The sequence below is a fragment of the Aspergillus affinis genome (assembly GCF_023601865.1).
Source record: "Aspergillus affinis strain CMG 70 chromosome Unknown NODE_1_length_919884_cov_86_970707, whole genome shotgun sequence".
In the NCBI taxonomy this organism is placed as follows: Eukaryota; Fungi; Ascomycota; class Eurotiomycetes; order Eurotiales; family Aspergillaceae; genus Aspergillus; species Aspergillus affinis.
The window spans coordinates 58,100-79,249 of NW_026515782.1; the positions used below are offsets into that span (position 1 = coordinate 58,100).

Consider the following 21,150-nt stretch of genomic DNA (forward strand, 5'->3'; position numbering starts at 1 on the left):
TATCACTAAGCCAATATATTTCTTGTCCCTATTGAGCGGTCCCCACTATTTGTCTAGCTCATTTTAGTATCCGATTCACTGGACGTTTTTGCCTAAGAATGTGACCAGTACCTGGCAGTCTTCATGTACATATATATTTCAACTCTCAACTGGCCTAAGCAGCTAGCGCTACTCACCGGATTTGGTCCTGTTGTGTCGATCTATCTTTATTCTCAATACTATTCTCAATACTATTATCTCAATATCAACAACCCTCTAATCATCCCAATTTTCACCTCCACAGTAAACCATTTATTTGGAAAAGAAAAGTAAACAACCCACATATAAAAGCCCACCATTTATATGGCAAGAAAATTTGTTAAAGTAGAACCGTCTTTCCCAACCCCTTAACTCCAAAAAAAACTTCCCAGATACATATACATATACAGTATGAATAGAAGACCAACTAAATACCCTCCTTACTTTGAGTCTAAGCGGTCGCCTTCCTCGCCTTCCTCTTACTAAACCATCTCTTCATATCTGCGAGGCCATGAAGATAAAGCCACGAGAAGAAGAACACAGCGGCGAAGTTGAACATCACGAAGGCCCAGAATATACCCTATTGGGAAGTTTGTTAGTCAGATAGGTCTCGTAGAGAAGGTAGGAGAGGTAGGAGAGAAGGGGACAACATACATAGTCGCGCCATTTATCCGAATAGTAGACATTAAATGCAGAGGCCTGTTTGATTGAAAGAGAAAGGTGGTTAGTAAAGAGTATACTTGTTCGATATTACGGTGATAGGTCTTGACCAAGGACTAGAAGCAGAGGAAAAGGTAGAGAGGAGAATAGAAGAAAGGGAAGCAACGTACAAAATTATCCCCATCCGAAACCTGACAATACGCACACATTCCGTTGCCGATATTTCGAACATAACCACCAGCCCGCTGGGCAAACGAGCCCGCATAGTCCTGGCAATTGGAACCCGGCGGCGGCATGAAAGTCGACTCTTCCCGGGGTATGCACCGCACGGGAACCTTGTGCGTCACGACGCCGAGGAAACCTTGCAGGAGGTAGGTGAAGGGGCTGAGATGGTACATCCAGGATCGCCAGAAATGGATCATAGACGCGTAGGGGACGACAACACCGCAGAAGGAAACGACGAAGGTGAAGAAACACGGGACGAGGAGGGAAGCGAAGAGCTCGTTGGGCGAGAAGGCGGCGATGAATTGGCCGAAGCCGACATAAAACATCTCGAAGAGCATCAGCATCATCCAGACGTAGCCGGATGAGAAGGAGTCCCGGGGGAACCAGACGCCCCAGTACCTATTTGTGTGGTTAGGAGGGGTTCTATTATAGAAGGGAAGAAGAATGGGGAGATAAATGTACCAGCAGTTGAAGTAGATGGATCCGGCGATGATGGAATATGGCAGCTCTGGGAGGATGGCGCTCGTGACGAAGGCTGCCCAGGAGTAGATTTTGGAATTGGACTCGCGCGACTCGTACAAGCTCCTGAAATGTAGAAATTTGGGCTGCAATTGCTGAATGAGAGGAGGTGAGATTGTTAGCGTCATGAAGATGGAGAATAAGCGCGATTGCATGTCAATGTAACTGTTTCCTAGATGCCAGAACGTGAACGTGTTGAAGAGTCCCGTGAAGATATGCAGAAGGAATTTGCCCTAAGCTGAGTGTCAATGCCGAGTATGTCAGGAAAGAGGTTCAAGAGAGCTTACGGCATTATACTCAGGAGCTCGCCAGTATGCGACAAAAGAGCGCTTCGTAACAGCGAGCATCTGGACCCAGATAGGCATTGCATATTCCCGATTATCATCCTTTCGTCCTGTGTCTTGCTTGTCGCGTCGAGTTTCGATGATTTGGTCGATCTCGTCGGATCGTTCTTTGGCCTGAGGAGAATTTGCCCAAACCTCAGCCCAGTCCTGTCCTTTGTAGTCAGGATTTCCGGCACCAATGACTTCAAGCATATACTATTATCTCAAGTCAGCACAAGAATGATTGGGTCAGTTGGAGTTTGTGGATTGACTTGCCTCTGCAGGATTTGCATGACGAGGACACTTCTTGCCTCCGTTTCTCGCAAAATATTCCAACAACTTCTCCGAATCATTTCCCAATTCACCGTTGTATACAACTCTACCTCCACTCTGCAGCAATATCAGGTCGTCAAAATGCTCGAACAGTACTGCTGATGGCTGATGAATGGTGCATAGAATTGCTTGTCCAGCATCGGCAAGCCGTCGAAGGAAACGGACGATATTAAACGCAGCTAGGGAATCAAGCCCAGAAGTAGGCTCGTCCAGGAAGAGTAGTAGCTCTGGCTTACTTGCCAATTCCACCGCAATCGTGAGTCGTTTGCGTTGTTCTTGGTTGAGACCAACGCCTCCAGCACCCACAGTTGCACCGGCAATCGGCCGCATTTCTAGGAGATCTATGATTCGCTCGCAGTAGTCGTATTTTTCTTGAAGCGGTACTTCTTTGGGTTGTCTTAGGAGTGCAGAAAACCGAAGTGACTCTCGCACTGTTGCTGTAGGCTCATGGATATCCATCTGCTCGGCAAAGCCTGTGGCCCTTTGGAAGCTCTTGGGGAGCGGCCTAGAAGAATAAGCAATTGACCATGATAAAGCAAGTGGAAAGACTTACTTTCCGTCAACAAGGAACGACCCATTTACTATACCAAAGTTGATTCGTTGCGCCAGCGTGTTCAAAAGAGTGGTTTTTCTGCCACAAAGATATATAATCAGCTAGGATCGACCAACTCGGAACAATGAAGGATACTGACCCTGCTCCAGAAGCACCCATTAGAGCGGTGAGACGACCTGGCTTGACATATCCTTGAACATTCTGCAAGAGCTGCTTCTGTCCTCCTTGATACGGTATGGTGTAATTGACATTTTGCCAAGTGAAGATGGATGTGCTTTTAGCGATGCCCTCGACTCTATCCTCGGTGTCATCCGAACCCTCACTGTCCAGAACACCATTAGAGTCAATCTCTTTCTTTCCTGTCTCAACATCCTCGGGAAGTTCCCCCTGCTCGACAGCTTCCTCAACCGCCGCAGGCGCCTCTCCCCGTTTAAATATAGTAACAGCGCTTCCTCCCTTATTGGGCTTCTGAAGCTCGGTCCCAAGCATGGTCAAAGCGACAAAGAAAATGAACCATGCGATGATGATACCAAAGTTACGCCACAGGTGAGAGCGGCTATAGGTAAACCCAGTTTGGATGTAGTTTGCACCCTGGACTGTCAGCCGGTCGGTGTCGCTTCCTTGTAGCGCACAGGTTTGGTGTCCGGGTGATGCATTCGGTCCATCTGGTACAATATTTGGCGCTTGACATTGGATGTCCAGGTTATAGAACTCGTTTGCCATAATTCCTTCGAAGGCGTATTGAACCGGATTGATCCAAATGAGCCACTTCAGCCACGGGTGCATTTTCCACGGCGGAATCAGATAACCTATAGGAGTTAGCAAAATGATTGAATGCTTCACGGTTCAGCTTACCTGTATATACTACCAGTGCTTGTATCGCCACTCCGGTGACTCGTGTAGCTTTTTGATCAGGTCAGTAGAGGTCTAAAATCAGGTGCATCCTTTTACAAGAACGTACCGACATCAAGCGATGCTGATACGGAACCAATGGCCCGAAAGAACGAATACATGGTCATCGTGAGCATGAAAATGAACAAGAAATTAATGAAAAACTGAGATGCTGTTCTTGAGAGGTTCGACATGCTAAGCAAGATTGTTAGCGATGAGCAATGGACCGTAACACTGCTGGAGCTTACAAGTAGACAATCAAGTCAAATATTGTCACTTGGACAAAGATCAAGGGTACATCAACGACCACTTGAGCCAAGGCATAGGCAGACGGTCGGTAAAATGAGCTAAGCTAGTTAGTATAGTGTCTAACCCTGGATTCTCATGCTGATACTCACAAACTCTTATGCTTGAGCATGACAGGTCGGGTTTCGAATACCGCAGTGAGTTCAGCCAGGGCAAGTAGTGAGTTGAAAAGAAGAACAAAAAACATCACACCCCCGCGGGTGAACACTCCGCCACTTGATGAGCTGTCAGCGAGGTGTTCAGAAGATGCAAAGATCTCCGCTTACCTGGTTTGCGGAAGGTTATAGAAGAGACTTCCGATGATGAGCGCCTGGAAGGTAAGAATACTCCACTTTCCCACGAGCGATTGCTTGTCGCCATACATAACCAGAAACTGCCTGTGCGTCAAGATCATGACTTGCTTGTAGAATGGGACAGTAAAGTTCTTTTTCGGCAAGTCGGATCTGGCAGCCTCGCGGTCTTCTTGTTGAGACTCGACCTCCTGCTCGAAGTCCTCTATGTCGGCGATGGCTTCTTTGTGTATGTCACTTTTGCGATATATCTTTTGAAAATCTCCCGCAGATCTTGGGATACGATCTTCCCAACCCTTCTTCACACGCCGCGCATGGGGGTCGCTAACTGATGTCAGGAAATCTGGCGTCGTCCAACGCGGCGGGCATTCAAATCCTAAACGCTCGAAGTAGGCCTTAGCATTTTTGGTAGGCCCAAAGTATGCACATTTTCCTTCTTCGATCAGAATGACCTTATCGAAAAGATTGTACAGATTCTCCGAGGCTTGGTATAAAGCCACGAGGGTGGACGAATTTGCCATGTCGGTCAAACTCCGTAGACTCTGGACGTACTCGAGTGCGGTGCTGGCATCCAGGCCCTTGGTAGAGTTATCCCAGCATTGTGTACTTGCTTTGGTTATCAGAGCTTCCCCTATCGATACACGCTTCTTTTCGCCGCCAGAAACCCCACGAATCATTTCGTTGCCAACTTTTGTTCCCAGCGTGTGCTCGATCCAGAATAGCTTCGCAATAGTCGACAAGAACGTTTCCTGATATTCTTTAGGGGTTTCTCCGGGTAGTCGCGACGCTTTGTCCGGGGTTCTTGTTTTGAGAGCAAACATGAGAGTATCTCTCACGGTCAACGTAGGGTAATGGAGGTCATCCTCAGGGTTGTACAACACTGAAAATCTCAATATCTAGTGTTCGTTCAACTGTCCTTGAGTCCACGTACCTTCCGAGCGATATTTATCGGCCATCGTTTTGGAATCTGTGCCACCATATAGGACATCGCCTTCGATGCTTTTGAACCCAGATCGCTGGTTTCCAATGACTTTTAAGAAGGTCGAGCATCCAGAACCCGGCCGACCAAGGACTAGAATCATCTCGCCCGGTCTCACACAACCCTATTCGCCCGGAATAGATATGCATCAGCTCGCCGTCTCAAATAGATCAGGGCATTTCCTGCGGAAAACATACAGTGAAATCATCCAGAATTGTTCTCAACGGGTGCCTGTTGCCGTGGGTACTAAGTTGTTTGATAAACCTGGAGATAGCGAAAAGAATGTCCGAGTTGGTGGGCTGCATGGCCGCACCTAGTCCGACACCTTTCACCGTCAGGTTCTTCCATACAACACCATGATGTCTCGTCTTCTCTTCGTCCGAGTTTGCTTTTCGATCTTGTCCGAACATGCGAGACACCAGTCTCACAATTTGAGCCGTATCCTCATCTGTCTCGCCTTGGACAGATCCGGTCCGTCGCTGCGATAGGGCTCGCGCGATCTCATCGTCGGTGAGCTGTCGCGTCAGAGAGGGTCTCCTCTCTGGTGTTGGCTTTTCAGACAGGCCCGATGGGTGATTTTGGATGGGGGAATCGTGTGCTGTCGAGCTGGAATTCGAGTGCGTGCTTACTGACGTGTCGGAAGCTGCATCTTGAGCGGCGAGACTTTCTCCCCGAAAGTCTACTTCGTCCTGGCGCTTGTGATCCATTCTGACGAGTTTTGCTTCAAATCATCATCAAGTGCATGTGTGCGAGAACATCGAACCAACATTGGAATAATATAACTCGACGCAAAAATCCTAGTCTTGAACAGATGGGAAGGATCGATCGAAGGCCAATTACGTCAGGTATGCCAATGCTTCGAAAACAAGACATACGGAATGGGAGCACCGGACATTAGGCCATCTCGTAGTTAAGATCGGAGATTACAACACCGATCAAAGCCTAAATGTGATCGGATAGCTAAGGACCCGAGTGTCCGAGACGATCGAATGGAATCATAGGCATTGTTGGTCTAGATCGCAGACCTTGAGGGCCGGATGCGGTGATGATGAAGTCATCATCCGCTCATCCCTTGGTGCGCCAACTAATGCGATGGATATTTTGCCATCTTTCCATGGCGAACATGACGAACATGGCAAACAGAAGTCGGCTTCGGTCGCTCGCAGCTATTCCGATCCGAACCCTTGTTAATTGCATGGAGATGCGGTTGTGAGATGTTATTGGCAAGCTACTCATCAGCTGTCCAGGGGGTAGACCAGCCATGAACTTGAAGCGACCAGAAACATCACAGACGGACAACGACGTCACACAGCAGGGAACTGGCGATAGCCGTTTGGTTCTAGATACCGTCCCTTTCTGTAGGTTGGGCCTTTCTGTCGTGATATTAGGTGCTTTACTAACGTTCAAATTCCAGCTCCAACTAAGCCTCTCTCCACCCTAGGTGGGGGATCTGGCCCGCCCCTTGGAAGGTACAACGATCGGACCAAGTATTGAAATCCGTACGGAGTCCGACAGTCATGTATCCACCCCTCCCACTCCTGTTTCGAGAGAGCAAGGTCATCACTCGGGTAAGTGCTTATTACAATGTGTATACCCTCCCCTGTTGTCGTCAATACTTTCTGATTCATTTTAGCAGCTCCACCCCTTACTTACAGTGATATTGACAACCACGACCCTATTCCTGACGCTTCCGCAAATATTATCTCTAATGGTGACTATTCCTCCTCGGGCAAGGTTGACCAAGGTGATATTGGAAGATCAAATGGTCTTAATAATCGCCTAGGTCGCGGCTTGCGGCGGTCAGAGAAGAATATTTTAGGATCCGATTGTCATATGATTCCAGCAAGCCCCAATCAAGTGGCACAGCTTCCGACTGGTCGTGAACATCTGCCCTCCCTCGTCGTGGTGGTCCCTCCACCACCTCGACGGAAGTCGTTCGCGGTGGCCCATGCATTCTCTGAACATCTCCCAACTTCTCCACCTGGCCCAACGCCGATGTCGACCCCTCTGCCGTCCGCAGGCCCCTGTAACACTCGAGACATTTTCGGGCGAGCTATACTCACTATTGATCTCACTGTTGTAGTGCCCTTGCAAGTAGCAGCGGAACTGGTTTCATGCACAGTGTAGCGTTGCTTATTTTTGGGTTTCACCTTGAAGACTGTATATAGAGTCTAAAAGAAAATCTTCATGTCGCTGCCTGGCTACACAGACTACTGATTGAACAGAATGATGCTTGGATAACGGTAAAACTGCTTTATTTTCATTTACACCGCTACCAATAGAGGCCCCCGTTCGTCTTCCGAGCCAACACACTGCTTCTGCTAGAGATTATAGTACCTTCCGCGTTTATCCAATAGCTCCTGATGACCTCCTCTCTCAACAATAGCACCATCATGGAAGACTAAGATTTGGTCCGCCATAACAATGGTCGAGAGCCGGTGGGCAATAATGAAAGTGGTCTTTTTCTTCATCAGTCGCTCCAGCGCGCCGTGGATTGGATTGTATAAAGGGGGGTTAGCTTTCCTCCCGGAATGAGCACCAAATGCCATCAGTCCAGACTACTTCGTCAGATCCTAAGTTAAATGGCTTCTAGCATCAATTCCACGAGCGTGCCATCCGGCATGCTGCCGCATGACCCTTCTGCCGCAGCGCGCAACGTGACGGGAGGGCTATTCGATCTTGATAGTGAGACAGATCTCTCCGCTTTTCGCATCGCAGAACCACCTTGTCGATTCAGATTCCGCGGCACTACCTACCGTATTAGGGTTAGCGCTCGTGTGTTCTCGTGGCTGGATGACAACCACAATGAAACAACTGACTCGCCAAAACCTCGTCTCCTTCTTCAACGCGCTCTTTGTGATACGCAATCTGGGTGTTGGGAGGTAGCTGGTGGGGGAGTCGAAAAACAAGACCAAAGCCCCCGAAATGCTCTCACACGCGAGGTTCAAGAAGAGAATGGCCTGCTACTGTCGGTGGTCGCTCATGCTCTCCCGGTTCAGACGTGGAGGAAATCCAAGGGAGAGGAGTGGCACGAATGGGTTGGCCTCCCGTACATCATTGAGGTCTCCAGACAACACGCAACTAGCCAATATGTGCCTCAGCCGGTGGGATGGGAGAACGCAATACGACTGGATCCTGAAGAGCACCAAGCTTTTACATGAGCAACAGAGGATGAGGTGCGAAGTGGCAAGTACAAAATGCTCGGAAGCCACAAGAGGGCTATCCTCGACGCTTTTGCGACAGTGACTCAGAATCGCTCGGTTTAATGTCTGAGATCGGTGGATAAGGTGCAAATATGGTGGTTTGAATGATGGAAGACGAGATCTGCAAAACCAGTCTTCGTCATCAAGGAAACATGCACATGACCAATTTGTACCGACAACAGGTGATATTGCTGGGAGACTGGGGATAGAGAGCTAGATTAGGAAAGGTAATTTATGGTTCGAGAACCTCATCTGTACCTAATGCCTGTCCAGTTAACAAGTACATAAAACTATCCCCAGTAAGAAAATACTGTATGCTCCGACAGTGTCACGGACTGTGACCAGCCTCCGAAGACGTTCCTTCGTGATACCCTATGACCTAACTACCCGGTCGGGACTAGCATCACAACCTAGCTTAGTTTCTTCGTTGAATGCATACCCTACATTCTCGCGATTCCTTATCGCCTGCGTAGCCGTTCGTCACACTCATGCCGAGCTTAAGAATCACTTAATGGGATCTTATCACTTTTGTTCAGACTACAACCTTTACCATGAGTCCGCTGAGAAATTTCAAGAGCATGGTATTGACAAGCATCACTTGTGTGTTAAATGTGAAAATACTTTGCGAACAAGAACAATTTAGAAATGGTATAAGTGTCTCGATTAATGTTGTATGTTCGATGCTGATATATCCGTCTCTTCAGTACCAACAGAATCACCAAGCCCGAACGATGGAATGCTGCGGTTGCTACAAGACCTTCAAGTCCTTCTCTGGAGTTCTGATCCATCTCGAGTCTGGGAGCTGCCCATCAAACATTACCGAGGAAGAAATTGATAAAATAGCCCGCGAATGTTATCAAAGTAGGAAGTATATCAATAAAGAACTTGAAGATAGAAGCTGGCTTTACAAATGTCCTCACTGCGAGATGGAGTTCACAAAGCTTTCAGCACTTTATTAACATGCGGAAGATGTTCCGTCTTGTTCTTTCCTTGTCAACGGGCACGGATGTTTGGCTAAATTGGTTGCTCTTAATACCATTCGGGTAAGTGTCTGCGGGATGTGGGTATGGACCGCACTGCACTGCAGCCACTCGTTTCTTCGACGGGTGGTCCGTCCAATCCCGGCTATTGATCCTCAAACGTCATTGGCCACGAGCCCCGGCTCGTTTCCGCATTCAGATCTCCGAAATTAGAACGTTGACTGAGCATGCCCACACGCTTACTGCTAGTGTATGAAGTTGTTAGTGCATATAAAGTGATGGCATACCCATGCTTTGTATTACAATTCTAAAAAACATATTTAAGGGCTGCCTAAAGGTGAATACATCTGCATTCGGGTCCATTCGTCGCTACTGATCAAAATGTTACCCGACTATCATAAGTAAGACGCAGCCGCGGAGAACGAAAGATTCTATAGTTCGATCACTTGAGTCTGCTCCTGTTGACGCAAGTAATGTCGCTGAGCTTACTGAAGCGGAAGGGCCTGAGAGTGCCAGTAATTCCATGACTATGGAATACATTCAGCGTAACACCAGGGTAAACTATTCTCGTATATATGGTATATCACTTTCGCAAAGTAGGATCAATAACCCCTGCCAATGTTCTAAGGCAGAGAATGGCGTCGATGTAAACCCGCTTTCCCGGTATAAAAGTCCCGTCACTAATTGCGGATAAAGACATCTCGCAAGAAACCAGCAGAATCCTGATATACATTGCATGGTTGATGTCGCTCATCGACAGTTCGCCTAAATGTCTGCGAACGAGCTCATTGTGCTTCTCAGAAGCATCGATTATTTGAGCGCGACAATCATCCGTAAGATGTTCCCTCTTATACGGGTCGCAGATGCCCAACAGAGTAATATTAAGACCTCGTCTTTAACTGTCAGCATGTCGCGTATGATAGATGGTGTTGACAACTGAAGGCCCGATAATTTCTCTTCTATAGTGCGTCTGTCGGATACTAGATAAGTCTCACACGCGAACCAATCCTTTTGCTCATTGCCACGTAATATAAGCCTTGACATTACGTGGTGATATAAGGGGTCTTCTTGGAAATGTCGTTTCCAGAGAAACAAGACGGTTTTTGCGATAGCGAGACCACCAAAGGAATTGGCATTCCCAAACAATCGTTTTAACGACCCGTACAAAGCACCGAACGCTTTAATCTGTTTGCTGCGACTTTCGGATGAAGACTCGTCTGTAAACCCAATAAACTGCACATCCGTTCGGCCTTCCTACGGCTTCTCTAACACTCGTGAGATGAGACTCGCAGCTTGCCATGGTTCATACTTGTGGATGTCGTCGGGCCTTCTTTTACCCTTAGCGAGGCACAGCTTTCTTATCCCTTCCGCTGTTTCCGGAAGAGTAAACTTGGATGTCAGTTCAGAAAATGTAGCCACAAAGTGGTACATCAGTAAGACCCTGTGTTCGGGTCTGCAGTCTGCATTATTCACAGCGCATGATGGATGAAAAGATTGTAACACGACTGTGGTATGACCGTCGACAATAGAGGTTTCCTTGCGCCCTAGTCGATAATTTCGCCTGGCAGCTCGATTTTCTTCAGCCACTCGTCGCGATATGCGTCACGATAACATTTTAATCTAACTTTTGGTTTCTTCGCCCTCAAAATTTGCGCGAGGACTTCATGACATTGTTTATCTTCCTCCGTTGCACATTTATCAGGTCGATAAGAGAATGCGTCCAGTACGGTTACAGTATGTATGCTTCGGGCACCTTTGGTAGCGAAGCGAATGAGCTCGTCGACTGCTAACAATGTCTTGCAACTTTTGATAAAGTCTTCGAAACTGATGTTGAGTTTGTGGTCCCTTCTGTGGCGTGGACGTTCCAATAGAACCACTATGTCCGAAAGGCCGGCTGCCAAGTTCTGCGCCTGAGCGATTTCTTCTTCGGGTAGAAGTAGAGCTTTGCCGAATTTCTCGAGTACTTCCACGCCTTCGTGATCTCCGCGGTTAGGAAGGCAGACCGACGGGGCACGAACTAGGTCTTTCACCGACAGAGGAACAGGAATTTCGAGGCATGTTTGTTTATCGTGAGAGTACATTTGTAAGAGGTTAGTTATCAAAATATGCTTTCCGGGGAGCAGATATATGGAGACATCCCAAGTGAGCTGTGGTGTGAGCAATCTGGTGATCATGACGTGCGCTTAAGGGCAACGATTATGATCCAGACTAGTACATTGAAGTTACTGCGGAATGCAGGTACCCACCGCAGTGCACCGCAAGGCACCGCAGCCAACCGTTGCTTCACCAGCTAATCTACCTGAGGGAATGTGAGCGCCGAGGTCTTGATTAGATTAGATGCTTCTGGATACACATGGCTTTCACCCCCATGATGTATCAACAGAGGCCGTTACTATAGGGTTATATGTTACCGTTGGTAGAGTGATTAATACCAAGCATTCCATAACGAATTAGAAGACCTGAGATCTCAGCGTTGCCCAGCGCTCAACCGGTTTCTCCGTATATCTGGACGGTATCACCAGGCAGGACTTACGACTCCATACCAACACAACCCAAGCACAGCACCAAGCAAAATTGCAGCCGCAGGCGGAACGTTGAACCATGCACTCTGGGCATAAGTAACAGCGGCAATAACAACCCACCAGGGCTCCTTCCCCAGACTCTGTCCCTCACGATCTCGCGGATTCAGATACCCGATTTCCCAAAGCCGGTACACGGCTGTAAAGACCAATCCTACAGCTGATGCATTCACACCGCGGAGGAAATCAACAATATACTTCCGTTTCCGCAGAACACGCCAGAATGACTGGATCGCGACAGCGAGGGCAATCCCAGGGAAGAAAATCCCTAACCCGCCGAGAAATGCACCGAAGACTGTCGGGAAGGGTGTGGTTCGGAGGGCAAGAGCGCCGAGAAAGACTGCGAAATTGAAGTTTGGGCCGGGAAAGGCCTGGATTATCGCAAGGCCGATCAGGAAGTCTCGACTGGAAACCCAGCCGGGGTCTACGACGTATGACCGGAGCAAAGGGATGACAACGGGGCCGCCGCCGAAGATTACAGTGCCGGCTATGTACATATTTGCGAAGAGGTCGAGGGACACAGGGGGTGCTGAGAGTTTGGCTCTTGACACAAGAATGGCGACGAAGGAGGCTATAGTTATAGGATTAGCCATTGTACAGTGAGTGATATTGCAAACTTCTAGATAGAACTTACCGAAGAAGAAAATGAGAATTCCAGACCCGACACGGATACGGATGATATGGTCATGTGAAGGAGGCGCTTCTCTTTCTTCTATGGCCTGGATATCAGTTGAGTTCGGCCGGGACGCCTCAGTACCGGACTTTCTCATCCGTAGCATCTCCGTTCCAGCCCCCTGTCCTGAATTCCGCAAAGACAAACGCTCACGGCCTGCGGGTCCTGGAGCATCACTCTCGGGTTCGGGCTGCCGATTCCTATTTCTCCACGCAATCTTCACCCTAAGAATCTGTTGATACATCCACCCATCCCACAGGGCAGTAGCAACACCACCAGCGACCATTAGAACAGGGAAATACCACAGAGCGCTGTAGCAGAGACCAGCGCATGCGCCGAAGATAACTAAGATGCGGGAAATATTATCGCGAATTGCCTTTTCAGCTAGCTGGACGGCAGCAAGGGCGATAATGCCTACAGTCGAGGCATTCAGACCGGAGAGAAGAGCGTAGACTGGCGTGGGGAGGGTTTCGTCGATCCGTTGCACGCCGAGAGAGAGGGCATACATGCCGATTGCGCCGGGCAGACTAGCGAGGCGATTAGTACATCATCCGAATCGCAAGACTTGCGATTAAACCCGTATACATACCACCAGAGGATAAATGCTAGCAAGGCCGGGATGAAACCAGCGTGAAGCAGCGTCAGGCAGAATAACATCTTTGTAGACGCCGGTCCAGGCAGACCCTGACAGATAGCGAAGAGTTCTTGGTACTTACACCTGTTAGTCCCTGACGATATCGGACTTTAGAAAAAAACAACCTTACCGTCTGCTCATCAACCCACTTCTCGTGTTCGACAAACCGGGCATGGAAGATCTGGAAATGAATCGGCGGCCCCCCGAAGGACGTAAATCCCAGATACCACGTCTGCCGAACGACCTCGACCAAGCGTCCAAGGAGGTGTTCTCCTGTGCTTCCATGGTCTTCTGCATGGCTGCGCCATGTTCGATTCAGCGCTCGTAGGGACGAGATGAGTCGCGACCGGGTTAGGAGGATCATTTTGGATTGGTTTACAATCCAACGCGGGAATCAGCTTTCCAAAGACGAAACAGTTGATCAAGAGAAATCGAGACTCAACCTTAAGATAGTTGAATTTAACATTGAAATCAGCCTTGCATTTATCCAATAGGAAGCTGACTGTTCACGTGGTCTGCTGCCTGTCACTGCTAAAGTCTGATTGGTTGTTTGATTTTCGGGCTCCTTTTCGGGTTTAAATCAGAAAGACACTCCCGCGCTTTGATCGGGGAACACTGCAGGCCAGGGCCAGGATCGACATGAGGCCCACCAACGTAGGCGGGATCTGGCGTCAGAACGCAATTCAGAGACGAAAGTCATCCCATCCCTTTAATCACGCCGTGCCTCCCCGGCAGTCTTGATAACTTCTTTCCAGAAACCACTCATCAATCCCTTTGGGAGCACCAGAAGAGCGACGGAGTATCATCACAGAACCTCTTAACATAAATTCGGTCTATGGGGTGTCGGAACATGGGTTCTTCCCCTGTCCTTGGGTGCCGGGCTGCACAGCCTTAGTCAGCATCTCATTAGTATTTAGCCTAGCTTCCGCTGTGCATCCGCACCCCTTCCTCCATGCTTCCACAGTTTATCTGAGTCACGTGATAAACAAGGAGCATCATCCCTCCGAGCAGCAAACATGTGGGCCTGGCGGCTACATCCTGATCGCTAGCGCCTCAGGCTTCCTTAGTATTCAATTGAGGACGGCTTAGTGCCTCAGCCAGCTCTGCCAAGCATCGAAAATGAGATATCATTGGTCCGTTTTGTTTTCGCCTTTTGGTGCTGCGGACAGAGGACGGTATCATTCGTCGAACATGATGAGACATATCCCTCTAAGATCCGGACATTGCAGTGAACTGCTGCGTGATCGAGGGTATAATCCTAATTGGTGACGTTTGGTTGGAGACCTTGGTTTCTCCAGGGGTGTATTTTCGGTATCTTTCAGAAGCACAATCTATTTCATTGAACTATATACTTGCAACACCATCAATATTATAAATGATCATGAACAGGAGGAACGTCCCCAAGATATCGAATACGCAAGCGGTGATTGTCCTGGGTGTCTCCGCCATTGCATCTCGTGATCCAACGACTCGTTGCAGTAGTTGCAGTGACGGTCATCAAGATGCACAGTTCGGAAGTGTCGCAACAGACCCTTGTGACGCGAGTACTGCTGGATACGCTGATTGTCTAACCCTGCAGGGTTTCCATAACATTGGAAACACACACGAGGCTTGTCTGCCTTTCGAATGTCATCGTCTGCCTTTCGCAAGGCGATTTCGTGCGGTGATGGCGACGGGGACGGGGAGAGAGATGGCGCTGGCGGCGCGACGTCCTCTCTGGGAGCATCATCCATTTGGATATCGTTATCCACCGGAACGGTTCGCTTCGGTCGTCGTCCCCGTCGAGGGCCGCCTTCCAGGACATCGCAATACATTCGGACCGCTTCCGTCGCCTCGTTCCGCCGTCGCCACTCAGCCTCCACCGACAAATCGCATGGCATCGATGCGGTTGACCGTAAAACACGCCATCAGATGGTAGAGACATTGCTGCATGCGTTGCAGGCCAATGTAGAACCGTTTCTCCGTCGTGCGGAGGGTGGTCTCCTGCAGCGGAACCACATCTTCAATAAACATCGGCGTTTTGTCATTCTCCTCGGTGTCTAAGCCTTTCCGCCGTACGGTATTTCGAATGCTCTGCCGGATCCCAAGATCGTTAGCTGCAAAAAGTCACGGCAGAGATGAGGTCTTTGTCTCAACCTTTCTCATCCGCCGGCCAAGGGTCTCATCCATTGGATCCCCGGTTGCCTTCTCATAGTGTCGGAGGAACATCTTCCAGTCGGTATCTAACGAGCTGGCTTTCTTGATGCCCTTCAGCTTCCAGCCATTCTTCTCATACTACAATCCGAGGCACCAACGGAAGAACAGGGTCAAATCTCGCTTCCCTGCAGCGCGAAGCGCCGTAACAGGATCCGCCCATTTCGAGTCCGGCAACGACCGGTATTTCTTATTTCTCTTGCGGCAGTATCTGATCGTCCATTAGCTTGTCGATGGTTTTCCGCGGACCTATTGTCAACCTACCGCTCCCACCGATCATCCATCCGCATGATCATATTTCTGGTGCCATCCGCGTAACAATCATCTTCACTGTCCGACGAAGTGTCATTGTCCGAATCGACGTCGGGGTCCGTATCAGAGTCGTTACAGGAGTCATCGTCACAGGAGTCGTCATCACTGGGGCTGGTGCCCGAATCAACATCCCGGCTCCTCTCACTGCCTGATACGGCAGTTGATTTCCGGCATTGCTTCTGGGAACGCTGTTGCCCAGGGTGTCGGGGAGGGCTGGTTTCTTCATCAGCGTCATCGCTGCTAGAGTCTGAATCCGTACCCATGGAGCTTGGGGAAGGTGGCCTTTGAAGCCCACGGGGCTTCCTTCCCGGCGACGTCTGCTTGGAGGTGTTTCGACGACAAGGTCTACCCTTGCCTTTACGGCGAGGGGAGGAACGGACATCAGGGTCCGTGACGTCCGTTTCCGAATCCGCGCTGGCCTCATCATCTGAGTCCATGCGGAAAGACACGCTGCTGGCGGTCTCGTCATAGTCGCTGCTACGGCCAGCGTAGTGACGACATTGACGCGGAGCCATGGTTCAAGGAGAAGAAGCGAGGCCGGGAAAGCGAGATAATACGGTAGTCGAGAGAATAGGAGATGACTTGTTCACGGCGGTGGTAAGGGGTTTGCGAATTAGAGACGAAGGTAGAGGGGAAGGGGAAGGACTCTGTTATATGTGAGAAAGAGCAACCGCCAGAGAGGCGATTACTCAGGGAAGGAGAGGCCATTTTCGGCTTTCCCTCAGCGTCCGGCACAAAATGTGAAAGTGAGATCGCTGCGGTGATGAAAAGCTGGCTGAGGGCTCACCATGCTAGCGCCCACGCCAGTCAGGAACAGGGTGCGTGGTCGAGTTGCCAAATGTCGTGCGCGCAGCCGTGGGTCAGTGGTTGGGCCGGCACCGCCGTTTTTGGCCTCATCTGCGGCCGAAAAAGACAGCTCGGGACCAAATGGAAATTCACAGCTAGGTACATATCAGGTTTTCGGGAGCTAAAGGATCACATAGGATGTATTCAGGTAGCTAGTCAGTTCAGCTTTGTTTCCAATTTTGATGTCCTAGATTCGACGTGTATTTCGCAAAGATGGATGGAGTTTTAGGGTCGCCATCCCCCGTGGGGAAGCCTCTCTTCACTTATAACCATGGGGTTGCTGTTTAACCAAATATCAACAGTCAGTGTTACCTGGAGCATTTATTGTCATTTGATACTAAGTAATTAGTCAGGGCTCTTCACGAAAGTATTCTCTTTTCCTTTTCCAGGGGGAAATGGGAGTTCAATTTTGGCGAATGATTTTGTAGGAAACGAGGATCAAGAGATCAAATACCTCTTGATCTTACGGTGTCTGCAGTAAGAACTACAGTAGCTTCAAATATCTTTATTGCATTCAGAGTTTAGTGCTGCCATGCTTCATGTTATGCATAGTTGCGGATTCTTATTGCCTTATCTTATCAGTAAGCTATAAAAAGAAAGATGTGAAAAAGCTATAAAATAAGATAAGATAGTATGGAGTAATAAAAAGGGCCCAGCACCATACCTTGGTAGCACCTGAAACAAAAGAAACAAATGCAGAGGCTGGGGACAAGAAAAGTACCCAGTACCTGACGCTGCTAATAGTTGGGCGGACAGCTTAAGCACCCGTGACCCAATCAAGGGACCACCGGGGCGGCCCCACCGTGCGTCGAAGGAAGGACCTCCCGTGTCTTTAGATTTGCCCAGCCACCCGCATCGAAGCCGAAATCAACATGGCTGGGCCACATCGTGCTCCTCCCTTATAGCGGGTGAGCCCCGGACATTCTCGCTCTTTTCCACATTCTGGTCGATATTGATATCCCTTGAACTGTCTCTGGAATCGCATTCCAGGAAAGACCGTCGATTAACCCTATCGAACCCTATCGGACCTACTTGCTCGGTCTAGAACGGTTTCTCTATCTCATTCCTGATCTATACTCCTCCCTCTTTTGCATCCCTTCGCTCGTTTGCCGCCTATCCGCCTTCTGAGTTGAGTCGTCTCGTGTCCAGACAAGTTCTCCTTGCCTTCGTCTTCGGGCCCTGCAGTGCCTAGAATACCCTACTAGGCTCTATCCTACTTTTCCGATCAGGGTACCGGCATCGGTATCAGACCAACACCTCCACAATGAAGAGAAACATCGCCATCGCCGTTATCATTATCATCCTCTTCTTGGTCCTTGCTGCCGCAGGGTTCGGCATCTACGCCATGCAGAACCATGTCTCGTTATTTTCAAAGAAGCGAGCCGTCGACGAAGAGAGCGGAGAAGATGCGTAATCGTGACTGATACGCTTGTCCAGCTACCTTAACTGGGCCCGAGCCTGGTTTGGTACCTACCTCCGTGAGACTGAAAACTTGTCTTGCATGGGCCCAGTCTGGGCCCGAATCTCTATTCCTTTTCTGTTTATGATCTTGACGGATTTACGGACACTACGACATTTTTCCCATCCTATCTAACTACCTACCTGTCTGCATACGTATATGTACATTTATGCATATTCCTACGATCTACGACGTTACGCTTCACGAATCCATTCTTATCCCTATCTTTGGCTCCAATTCCTATCGACGATTGGGGTCACCATCCTCGAACCGCCTCATTCATACCTCCTTTTTCTTGGACCTAAGCAATTGATCAATCCGCATCAATTCAAACCTCTGATTCATCACATCTACGACCCCGACCATGCAGAGGAGTCTGCTATTCCACCCGACGCTTATCGATTCATCAACCGATAGACAAGTCGTGGCGACGTTTACGCGAGACAGCATGATATCCATCTTATTCCTATTCCCTGTCTTTATGTTCCATTTTAATCGTGATATCTTTGATTCCGATTAGTTTCCTTAATGTCTGTGTTATGTCTCATGTCTTATTTATGATTTACTGTTGAGAGTGATGTTATGTGAAAAGTGAATGCCCCAATCCCCGTACATGGCGTTTTAGTTATATATGTATGATATTGGTTATTATTCTGTTTTGGGTTGCATATATTGGGTTTAGTGTGTCTGGTTGAGTTCACCAAATATACCATGAGTGATTAAAGGAATGTAGGTCCTTGCCTGCAGAAAATATACCTATAGAATGAACAGACGAAATACAGTTGAAATCAAGATATCAGACACACTGAGAAACCGTGTACAGTACATTCATGTCATTAAGATCTAATACCTCACTGGCAGCAAATTTAGAAACAATTGCAATTTCCATGCGCCTCATCCCAGAATTCTCAATCCACCCTTCGTTTTACCCGGCTTCTTGATTCCGTCGTGCTTCACTTTGCCGCCGGCGTGGCCACCGCCCGAGCCGCCATTCTTCTTGCCGTTCTTCGAGTTGGAAACCGGGCGGACCTCGGTGGTGGCGCGACGCAACAGGACCGGATGCGATCCGATATATTTACCCTGCATCTCTCGGGCGGCGCGGAAATAGTCGTCGCCGTCGCTGAAACTGACGAAGCCGTATCCTTTGCTCTTCTGCGTACGTTTGTCGCGGATCACGCGCGCTTTCTGCACCGATGTATACTTCGCGAACGCCTTCAGCAGGGAATCGTCCGTCACCTCGCCCGCGAGGTTTCCGACGAAGAGACGGAAATGCGCCGGATCCCACTCCAAAAGAGTCGAGTCGGTCCAGTTTTGACCGCCGCCGGAACGGGAGACGGTTGAGGGGTTTTGTTCGGGGCGACCAGCCATGGGCGCCGGGGTCGCAGCGGTGGGGGTGCTGCTAGACGGGGTATTGGCGCCCGAGGGGGCTCCGGGCATGGCGGGATTCCGATCTGGGCGACCGGGCATCTTACCCATGGTAGGGACTTCTTCTCTGTTCGCGTAGGCGCTCTGCCACTGCGCGATCTGCGCTTCCGTTTCGGGATCCAAGCCGGACTCGTTGCGTCCGTAGCTCTTCCCGCGCGAGCCATAGCTGTTGGACTGGTCACCTCCCGGGCCAAAGGGGTTCTGAATGTGCGGCACGGACGGGCCGTAGGAGTTGTCGTTGTACTGAGCGGACCCGTAGTACGATGATCCTCCCTGGTAGGATTGCTGCGGCTGAGAATAGTAGCTGCCGTAGCCGGCCGTGGTGGTTGGGGTGGAGTAACCGGCCGAGGTAGCCGGCGGAGCAGACACGACGGGGCTGTTGGTACGGTAGGGCTGGCTCGAGGCTACGGTGCGAGGCTGAAATGCGGTGAACGCATTATAGCCCGGCCGGGACCCGGATCCGCCATAGCCACTGCTAGTACCTGACGATGCATACGACGGGGCCGCCGAGTATGCGGGTTGGCGCGACGCAGCCGACGCGGTACCGGCTGGCGGAGGTGGTCGCGGAGGGAGCGACGAGTTTTGGTTTAGACCTGGAGGAGGCGGAAAGGACATGATGAACGGAATGCTCGTAGAGACTTGAAGGATATGTGATGCGCCGTGTGCAGATTAGCAACGGACACGTACCTTCAGGGCTTGACTGACGCAACAGTCACACGCCAGACGTCACGCCTGAAAAGGGTTCCGAGTCGCGAATAAAGGCGGGCGGGCAGAGTTCTTTGAACGGCGGTATGCGATCTGTCTGCTCAGCTTGAGGACTGAGAAGGGATCGGTTTAGCGGAGGGACCAGGCGGAATCGGTTCCGCGAGATCAGGACGAGTATCTGTGACGGTCGAAAGGGTTCGGAAAAATCGACGGTCGATAGTTGGTAGAGACTCAGAGGCAAGAGAGGTTAGGCCGATAAGAAGAAAAAAGACGTTTTTGGCAGATCTTGGCCACCGTGCAGTGCATTGCGAGCAAACAGCTGGACGGGAACGGAACAATGATGATCCCCGGAGTGACTCAGCAAAGAGTGCCATCCCGCAGGCTAACTGCAAGGAGCCGGTTACTCCGGGTCACGGGGACAGCCCCCAACGGAAAATGAATGATGTAATCGCGACACCCCCACTCTAAGCTCTTTCGGGAAGAGCAGTTGCCGACCCAACAGGCCGATCTTCAGGATTACTGACTACCTCCGTACTGGTTAGTTATTCTGCTACCTGCCGGAACTACGAAGAAAAACAAACTTGCGGTTATTTTTCCGCCCTGCGATCGCGGATTCTTTCTCTCGTCCCAGCAGATCACCCCAATGCGACAAAATTCCGGAGGGAGGCAGAGGCAAGCGATGATGACAAGAAGTGGGGAGGCGCCGAATTGGCCTCACCGAAAGCACCCAAATTTCCCGGTTCTGCTTGGGACGAACTAAGGCGACTAAGGCGACTAGAGGCCGATTTCCCTCCTGCTTTGCCCCTCCATGTGCCCCGCCATCAGCAGCGTCACAGCTTTTTGTCCTCCGTCGTCTCCGAGAACTGCTGATATTCACGAACTCTCCGCAAGGGAATGGTTGTGTCGGAATTGAGGTTGAGGACTCAATGGAAGCATTGTCCGAGTATAGTGAATAGAATCAATAGGAATGAATCACTCTGATCATGTTAATCTACATACAAAGTACAAACTTGCCTGGTCTCCGATAACGCTCCCAGGAAATAA

At 49.8% G+C, this 21,150-nt stretch overlaps 7 protein-coding genes across 7 annotated transcripts; 2 read left to right on the top strand and 5 right to left on the bottom strand.

Moving 5' to 3' along the window:
* Nucleotides 1–469: 469 nt before the first annotated feature.
* Nucleotides 470–5,804, bottom strand: KD926_003938 (putative ABC transporter; the record flags this gene model as incomplete). Its single annotated transcript, XM_053096574.1, has 14 exons — nt 470–598; nt 849–1,302; nt 1,366–1,655; nt 1,710–1,961; nt 2,124–2,583; nt 2,632–2,709; nt 2,771–3,440; nt 3,487–3,534; nt 3,593–3,717; nt 3,771–3,869; nt 3,921–4,043; nt 4,095–4,998; nt 5,050–5,221; nt 5,295–5,804. The coding sequence occupies 14 exons, from the start codon at nt 5,802–5,804 to the stop codon at nt 470–472; spliced, it is 4,314 nt and encodes a 1,437-aa protein (XP_052961081.1).
* Nucleotides 5,805–6,358: 554 nt separating this feature from the next.
* On the top strand, nt 6,359–7,224 carry KD926_003939 (uncharacterized protein; the record flags this gene model as incomplete). The annotated part of the gene is made up of 4 exons (XM_053096685.1): nt 6,359–6,455; nt 6,512–6,566; nt 6,613–6,665; nt 6,731–7,224. The coding sequence occupies 4 exons, from the start codon at nt 6,359–6,361 to the stop codon at nt 7,222–7,224; spliced, it is 699 nt and encodes a 232-aa protein (XP_052961082.1).
* A 455-nt stretch (nt 7,225–7,679) lies between these two features.
* KD926_003940 (NUDIX hydrolase) lies at nt 7,680–8,258 on the top strand (the record flags this gene model as incomplete). Its single annotated transcript, XM_053096795.1, has 1 exon — nt 7,680–8,258. One exon carries the CDS (start codon nt 7,680–7,682, stop codon nt 8,256–8,258), a length of 579 nt encoding a protein of 192 aa, XP_052961083.1.
* Nucleotides 8,259–10,824: 2,566 nt separating this feature from the next.
* On the bottom strand, nt 10,825–13,530 carry KD926_003941 (putative chromate ion transporter; the record flags this gene model as incomplete). Its single annotated transcript, XM_053096904.1, has 5 exons — nt 10,825–11,427; nt 11,814–12,430; nt 12,494–13,059; nt 13,122–13,243; nt 13,297–13,530. The coding sequence occupies 5 exons, from the start codon at nt 13,528–13,530 to the stop codon at nt 10,825–10,827; spliced, it is 2,142 nt and encodes a 713-aa protein (XP_052961084.1).
* A 1,015-nt stretch (nt 13,531–14,545) lies between these two features.
* On the bottom strand, nt 14,546–14,980 carry KD926_003942 (uncharacterized protein; the record flags this gene model as incomplete). The annotated part of the gene is made up of 1 exon (XM_053097014.1): nt 14,546–14,980. The coding sequence occupies one exon, from the start codon at nt 14,978–14,980 to the stop codon at nt 14,546–14,548; it is 435 nt and encodes a 144-aa protein (XP_052961085.1).
* A 37-nt stretch (nt 14,981–15,017) lies between these two features.
* On the bottom strand, nt 15,018–16,186 carry KD926_003943 (uncharacterized protein; the record flags this gene model as incomplete). Its single annotated transcript, XM_053097124.1, has 3 exons — nt 15,018–15,262; nt 15,461–15,570; nt 15,624–16,186. The coding sequence occupies 3 exons, from the start codon at nt 16,184–16,186 to the stop codon at nt 15,018–15,020; spliced, it is 918 nt and encodes a 305-aa protein (XP_052961086.1).
* A 2,684-nt stretch (nt 16,187–18,870) lies between these two features.
* Nucleotides 18,871–20,016, bottom strand: KD926_003944 (RNP domain protein; the record flags this gene model as incomplete). The annotated part of the gene is made up of 1 exon (XM_053097234.1): nt 18,871–20,016. The coding sequence occupies one exon, from the start codon at nt 20,014–20,016 to the stop codon at nt 18,871–18,873; it is 1,146 nt and encodes a 381-aa protein (XP_052961087.1).
* Between the last annotated feature and the right edge of the window lie 1,134 nt (nt 20,017–21,150).